Raw genomic sequence first — 8419 nt, 5'->3', positions numbered from 1 at the left:
AGTGCATATACTATCCCTTGGGATCACAATTTACATAGTGTGTCTGTGCATATGCAATGAGAATTTCTGAATCCTGACCAAGCACCAAGGAACTTTACTTTTCCTAGTGTAAGTAGACAATAAATACAGATTGTCCTTTCCTAGGGAGTTCACAAAGCAGGGCAAATTATTAGAGGTGACTAAGGAAGGGAGATGGGGAAAGTTTATTTTGGAGCATAGTAAAGGCTCCAAGAAGTTCTCAATTAAGAAATCTGTTTAGCTTTGTTCAACCAGCATTTCCTAAAACGTTTTTTAGTTGCACACCTATTTTTCATTTCATAGAATGATGTGTCATAGGACACAGTTTGGGAAATGGTGTACTATTTCTCCAAGGTGTCTAGGTTTAATGACTATAATTCCTGATTTGTCCAATGCTCATTTTCATCCTCTCCCTGGAGCATGTTGTGAAGTACACTGGCTAGACAAGTCTCACTCGACAAAAATTGATTGAAGGTTGGCCTTTTCAAGTTAGATACTGTAAAAGAAGAAGAAACAAGGGAGCTTGCTGTCCAGTATGTAATTTACAAACACACATAAGTAACTTTGATATAAGGAAGGCAGTGCTATCAGGAGGTTCATATAGATAAGCTACAGACAGTTTAGGGCAGTGGTTCTCAGAGTACTGGTCGTCCCAAGACCAGCATCTCCTGCGAACTTGTTAGAAAAGAAATTCTCAGCCCCTACTCCAGACCAACAGATCCAGAATCTCTATGGTGGAGCCCTGCAATGTGAGCTTTAGCAAGTCCTACCATGTTTCCGACATTTGCGAAAGTTTAAGAATCTCAGCATTAGATGTGGAGCTCACTTTTGGATTTGGGTGGGAATCTCCAGGATTGCTTCATAAAGTATGTGGCATTTTAGCTAAATCTAAGAAGATGGAAAAGAATTATAGGCACGAACAAGTAGAGACCTGTATTATAAAGGAAGCAATAGCAATGAGACAGATTCACAGTAGAGATCTGAGGTCTAATTTTAGCTTTGTTACTGGCGAGCTGTGTGACCTTGTCCAAATTACATAACCTCTCTCGGTGTGTTTCCTCAACTCTAAAACTGGGTTGTTGGATGAGACAATTTTATGATCCTTGTGTCTGTAAAACTCATTGGGTTTCCATGCCTCTGGTTTAGTATATCATAATGTCATCCGAGTAATGGCATGACATGAATTATTTGTGACGCAAATGCTTAGTATATTATCCTGTACACTCTCTAGCTACAATGATTTGTATTAAGAAAACTACACAGTAAACATTTTTTCTACTTTTCAGGCAGCCATTAGCATCAGCCAGAGAGTAAAACTTTATACCCAAGTGTGTCATACAGCCAGTCTATAACTGATTTCAGGAGCAAGGACCCAGAACATAAATTAGTGCCATGAGGATGGTAATTTAAGCCATATTGAAATATGCTGCTGTAGAAGATAGGGCTTAGCAGTATCTGGCTGTGCTGGGGCTCATCATTGCAAGGAGAAATCCTGCTAGAACTTGTCAGGAATTAAAGGCCAAATCTGAGGAGTAGGTCCCTAATGCGACTGTAGTTTCCTAAGTTTGAAAGTGTACACTCAGGAGTTGGGAATGAGTTACAGAGCCTTGGCAAGAACCCTTAGCCTATGTTACCATGCAAAAGACCCCTCCCTGGCTCTGACCCCAACCCATGGCAGGAGCCTGGGTCTGTGGCAAGGTATCTTTCCTATTAGGGATGGACTACCCCATGGATTGTCTTCCTCTTGACCCCTTATCCTCAGCCCAGTTTTCAGTTATTTTCTACTTCGTATCCCTTCTTCTGAACACCTTAATAATTATAGTGCCAGTACATATTTGTGAAACATTTACTGTGTGCCAGACACAGTTGTAAGCCTGTTTCATGAGAGTGGGAACTGGTATAATCCCTGTTTTAAAGATAAGGAAACTGAGACTTAAAAAGCTTTAAGTGTTACCCCAAGGTCACCCAGCCAGTCAGTGGCAAACCTCTATTCAAGTCAGATATCTCTGACCTTTGGGTCTCATGGAGTGATCCTTTCCTTTTCGTAAAGAAGACATCCTTTCCTTTCCCTTCAATGTGGCTTCTCTTGTTGCAAAAAAAATGTCAGCGTAGGTTGTAAATTTCCTCCATTATCCCTCTCTTGTGACTCACAGATTTTGCCCTCTCTAAAAACTGCCTTAGTTAATGATATTAATAGCCAGCAGTTGTATACTTACCACGTGCCATGGACAATTTTAAGTGCTTTATATTTAGTAACTCAAATCCGATTTGGTAGGCAGTATCATTCTCATTGTGTAGTTGAAGAAACTGAGGCACAGACAGGTTAAATAGCTTGCCCAAGGTCACACAGCTACTAAAGAGCAGTGCTAGGGACGTCCCTGGTGGCGCAGTGGTTAAGAATCCACCTGTCAATGCAGGGGACTGAGTTCGAGCCCTGGTCTGGGAAGATCCCACATGCGGCGGAGCAACTAAGCCCATGCGCCACAACTACTGAGCCTGAGCTCTAGAGCCCATGAGCTACAACTACTGAGCCTGCGAGCCACAACTACTGAAGCCCGCGTGCCTAAAGCCCATGATCCACAACAAGAGAAGCCACCGCAATGAGAAGCCCGCGCACCGCAATGAAGAGTAGCCCCCAATCTCCGCAACTAGAGAAAGGCCGTGTGTAGCAACGAAGACCCAACACAGCCATAAATAAATAAATAAATAAATAAATTTATTAAAAAAAATAATAATAAAGAGCAGTGCTGGGATTCAAACCCAGGCAGTCATGCACCAGAGTGTGTGTTCCAGAACCAGTGTACACAGAGTGTTTGTATAGGTTTCAGACACAGTCGCAGCACACCTGAGCTGTGACTGACCTTCCCTTTGCAGTTCGAACATAAGGCATCTTCGTCAAGGATGCCTGTAAAGGGGCGGCCCTTCAGAGACTGACTTTGTTCTTTGTTTCACAGGCTGTCATAGCACATTCCCCAAGCATCATCTCTGGCTTACAAAATCCTTTGAAAATCTGTAAGATACGAAGAGATGGAGTAAAAATAGAATGCTTTTCTAAGATACTGTTTCTACTGTTCAGATATCCCAGCTGTTTAAAGAGGCCAGCTTACTGATGGCAAAATACAGCTTCCCCAGGTTACCTAAGAAAGTAGAGGCACTCCGGGACTCCACTGGCACTCCCAGAGAGGTGGCCTTTGTAAGAGCTGTTCATTGCCCTGAGGTCCGTGGTATTTTTTCATCCCTGGAAAGAAAAATCCGCATGCCCTTCTACATCCCAGGCTAAGATCCCCTCTATCTGAGTGGGCAGGGCCGGATGGTGAGGCATGCTGGACTGCTTCTGGAAAATAAATGTCTCGAAGATTGATGAGTTGATGATCTCTTTGGAGATTATATCAAAAATTATTGATTATGTTACTAAGTCGTAGAAAATAGGCTCTGAGGTTGGGAACTAAGTGCTTTCTTTAAAATAATCCAGAAGCAGTAAAATAAATCAATGTGCAGAGCTTCTCAAACACCATCACTATCATATTGGCTTCACAGATAGCTTGGCTTCAATGTGGAAAAAGCAGGACTCTTTTTTTAAGAAAACATCTTAACAGTCATCTTGGCATACTAAAAAAAGGAAGCCAAAAACTAATTCTAGTACTTACTTTGCAGAATTTTAAAGAATTTCTCACTTCTAGCACTTGTTTATTTTCTAAATTGATGGAGAAAACTTTAAGGTTTTGAAATAATTTGTGCCATATAAGACTTTTTTTTTTTTTTTCAAAAATAAAGATACCAAAACCTCATGAGATATTTTTTGGTTTTAACAACTGAAGCCAACAAGCTCAGTCCTGCTCAGGTTTTTTGGAGTTAAATCCAAATTTCAGAGCACAATAATACAATTCCATTTCAGCGTGGTTTGAAGTCTTTTCATTTGCATTTAAGACGATTGATTCTGCTTTATAAGAAAAGTATTCCAGCAGTGTATCTTGCTGAAAGAAAAACTCAATATGCAAACGTACTGATTTTCAAATAGTTAACATGAATGATGTTTTTCATATTATGACAGCATTCTGTGTTTTGAAGGATTCACCAGAAGGGTTTGTAAAAGTAACTGTCCCCCAGGGCACTTCAGTGTTTACTCATAAACAGTTAACTACTTAGATGAGGCAGTAACACCAGGGAGACTAATAAGATGTCAGAAAACAAAGATGGCTGCAAAATGTTGATAAACCACAGCACTAAAATTGTAATATAACTCAAAGGAAAACTAATTCAATTGACACACATTTCCATTTGGTATCAGCTCGAACCTGGGAGATCTGAGACCCCATGTTAGGGAATCTCGTCCTCTTTATGGGCCTCAGTTTCCTCATCTGTAAACTCAAGAGATTGAAACAGATGTTCTTTAAGGCTCCTTTGAATCAGTATAATTTCTTGATTCTGTTTCCTAAAGTAAGATGTGCTTATTTTGGGGACTTGGAAACTGAGCATGTTAAAGGCTTCTGGGCCTCTGTTTACTTCTGTACCTTAATATTCTGTTCAGCAAACCAGTATTGTATGCCTCCTACGTGGTATGTGGTTGGTGGTACATGCCGGACTGCATGCTGGGAATAGAGTGGTGCCCAAGTTCGGCTCGTCCCATCAGGTTTCCTTCAATCTGGACTTAGGGTGGGGATAGGGGACAGACTAAGAAAACTTCAATTGAATTGAATTTACCATTGGAATGGTTTTCTTCTCTGGTGATCAAAGAGTCCAGACTCCTTGGGCTAAGTATTGGTGAAACCCCAGGAGTGCCCTGGGTGTAGACTAGTGTGTGGGAAACGAGGCAGAAACTTGCTTTGTATTTCCCTGGAGATGCTGGAAGTAACCTTAAGAGAGTGCATATGCCTTCGGTCATCCCCTTATAAAAACCTTGTCTCCTTCCACTGTGTTCATAGTGAACCTAAAAATACCTCTTCTGCTTTGGAGCATTCTCAGATGATGAAATAAAAGAATCTCATGAGTCATACGGGTTCTTATCAAAGCTTCTGCTGGTTTCTATCTGTGGTCTCTACAGAGGGCTCTGTCACTCCCATCTTTCAGCTGAGTGTCCTCCATGGAGAGGCACCTCCAGTTGCACTGGTCCCCTGGGGTCCACTCTCCTGAGCCTTCTGCATCCAAGCTGCTGCTTTGCACAGAATTTAGCACATGGGGCATTTCCAAAGGCCAGCCAGCCAGAGGAACTGCATGTGAAATTAACTTCTTTTATAAAAAGTCATCCCATCTTTCTGCTTTTCATTTTTATTGTCTATTCTGCTTACAAAATCCGTATAGTAAACTGTACTCTTTGTACCCACCTCCTCAGTGTTTCCTTGGTGCTTCACCAGGTGACAGCAGCAAGGCATTTTTCCTCCTCAGTTGGAACCAAGCAAATGCAGGCCCAGAATTTCACTTATGAGAGTCTCCTGTAAGGCAGAGTTGGGTGGGGGGAAATGAGAAAGTGTGTGGGGTGTGGAGAGAGTCTGCTACTAGGAAAATGAGGTTTGATGTTCTCATCCAAAAAAGGGTATAATAGCATGTGCCTTGCCAACCTTGGATATTTTTATAAACTACAAAGATATCTTTGTAGATGCTAAACTTCCATAGGGGACTTTTTAGCTTGCAGCCAGTGATTGCAATTAGTTTAAACCCAGAATGGAGATCATCAAATAGAGAGGACGTGTGGGTTTTATGCTTTTCCATCAATGATAAATACTGACTAGTTCAACAGAATGAAATTATGTCATATGTGCTTCTAAGGAACCTTGACTATTTCATTCTTGCTTATAGATAATTTAGGAAGAATGGTGGTGTGATAGGCAAAAGCATGGCTTTTAGAGCAAGAAAGACCAGGGTTTGAGATCCTGCTCTGCTACTTACCAGCTGGGAGACATTGGTTGGGCCAGTGTTCCAACCAAGTGGGTTAACTTTTCTTTCAGTTTTCTAACATGGAGTTGGGTGATATCGTACTTAGGGTGTTGTGAGGATTAAATGTAACAAAAGGGCTAAGTCACAGTGTGCCGGCTAAAGGATTCATTTCCTATCTCCTCTTCTCTCCCATTCTGTTTCCTATAGAAGAGACGGAGAGAGGAAATGGGAGGGTCCGATGAATATGTCTTGGTGTAAGAACTAATACATTTGGTTGTTCTAAAAATCTGAGCCATCATGGTATAAATAGGCTTAGCTCTTCCCTGTTAAGTAGCATTTCCTCTCTCTATTTTTAAAGCACTTGACAGATTTTAGAGTTAAAATAGGAAAATGTTTTGATAATCTACATAGTCAGAGCTGTGGTGACTTGGAAATTTAATAGTGGCTGATAAAAATAATTGGAAGTAATTCCTTCAGTTACTCTTAAGAAAATAAATCTCTTGTCATTCTTTAAATTTTTCTTGCACAAAATCTTTCTTATCTCCCTTGTCCTTAGTGGCACAGTCCACTTGTGAATATCGCTTAGCTCATGCAACTCCTTAGGGATGGTCCTTCCTGCTTTGTTTGTTACATGTTTTGTTCATCCTCATGGTGGTAGATTATGCCTTAATCTTGATCAGTTTAAAAGTCAACACAACAGAAGATGGTGATACCTTGAAAACATTTCTTTAAAGATCATAGTTATAAAAGTAATTACACAACCATAGATGAACAATGTTAACTGAAGAAATATTAGAAAATGCAAAGATGCCCCCAAACCCACAACGCAGTTAATTCATTTTAAATGTAAAAATGCAGTTGTATATATAAATGTTTAAATAATAATAGAATGATATCATATATACATACTGTTTTATGATTTTTTTTAATTTAGCATTACGTCTTCATCGGAAAATATACATCTTTTTATCATTATTTATTTATTTTTTTGCCAATATTTTTAATGGCTTCATAGTATTTTGTTTTATGAAATGTGCCACAAATTAATTGCTTCTCTATTGATAAGCAGTTAATATCGTTTCAATCTTTTGTATTTTAAACTGTGCTCTAAATGTACAATTGTCTAATTATTTCCATAGGATAATTGCCTAGAAGGTAATTTTATGTCAGAGGTAAATGCACTTTTTAAGGCTTCCAGAACATATTTCTAAATTGACCTTCAGAATGCAAGAAATCTTCTACCAATGAACAATGCTATCAGCAGTGTAAAAGTGTCATTTAAAAATATCAAATAAGATAAATTTAAATCCTAGTGGTTTTGAATTCCTTGTCATCTAGTAGTGGTAAGGATTCTAATTTTTTTTCTCATATTGATGTTTTAGTAAAAAGATTTTATAATAAAGTTTTTAAAAAGCACTCTTTCATAAGTTATTTCCTGTTCCTTCTCCCATGTTCCTCTAGGTTAATGTATCTTTTCTCTCTCTCTTTTTCCCCCTCCAGGATGGAAGTATGATGTGATGGATATAACTATGGGATACTGTGTAGGTACACGGCCTCCCTCTTGCCTCATCCTCCTGCTTCTCAAGCTTTTGGCCACTGTCTCTCAGGGGCTGCCGGGGACCGGGCCCCTTGGTTTCCACTTCACACATTCCATTTATAATGCTAGCGTGTATGAGAACTCGGCAGCAAGGACCTACGTCAACAGCCAGAGTAGAATGGGCATCACCTTAATAGATCTGTCCTGGGATATCAAATACAGAATAGTGTCTGGAGATGAAGAAGGCTTTTTCAAAGCAGAGGAAGTCATCATTGCAGATTTCTGTTTTCTCAGAATAAGAACTAAAGGTGGCAACTCCGCCATATTGAATAGGGAAATTCAGGACAATTATTTATTGATAGTAAAAGGTTCTGTTCGAGGAGAAGATTTGGAAGCGTGGACTAAAGTGAGCATACAGGTTTTAGACATGAATGATCTGAGACCCTTATTTTCACCCACAACCTACTCTGTTACAATCGCAGAAAGCACACCTTTAAGGACTAGTGTTGCCCAGGTGACAGCAACAGATGCAGATATCGGTTCCAATGGAGAATTCTACTACTACTTTAAGAACAAAGTTGATCTCTTTTCAGTTCACCCCACGAGTGGTGTCATCTCTTTAAGTGGACGATTAAATTATGATGAAAAGAGTAGGTATGATCTGGAAATTCTGGCTGTGGACCGGGGGATGAAGCTCTATGGAAACAATGGAGTGAGCAGTACCGCAAAGCTTTACGTTCACGTTGAACGAAGAAATGAGCACGCTCCAACTCTCCACGTGGTCACTCATGTTCCTTTCTCACTGGACAAAGAGCCCATATATGCGCTGGTGACAGTGGATGACCTAGATGAAGGAGCCAATGGAGAGATAGAGTCTGTTTCTATTGTGGCTGGGGATCCTTTAGATCAGTTCTTCCTGGCTAAGGAAGGAAAGTGGATGAATGAGTACAGGATTAAGGAGAAGAAGCAGGTTGACTGGGAGAGCTTTCCCTA

General features: G+C 40.2%; 1 protein-coding gene across 1 annotated transcript in view; it reads left to right on the top strand.

Moving 5' to 3' along the window:
* Nucleotides 1-7406: 7406 nt before the first annotated feature.
* The window catches only part of FAT3 (FAT atypical cadherin 3), a 592627-nt gene continuing 591614 nt past the window's right edge, over nucleotides 7407-8419 (top strand). Inside the window, 1 exon segment of the mRNA XM_007449656.1 lies at nucleotides 7407-8419. Within this exon segment, the coding sequence (XP_007449718.1) occupies nucleotides 7407-8419 (1013 nt within the window).

The sequence above is a fragment of the Lipotes vexillifer genome, unplaced genomic scaffold (genome assembly GCF_000442215.2).
Source record: "Lipotes vexillifer unplaced genomic scaffold, Lipotes_vexillifer_v1.1 scaffold536, whole genome shotgun sequence".
NCBI classification, from domain to species: Eukaryota; Metazoa; Chordata; class Mammalia; order Artiodactyla; family Lipotidae; genus Lipotes; species Lipotes vexillifer.
Note: the sequence above shows the minus strand (reverse complement) of the source record. Positions and strands in the feature narration are given on the sequence as shown.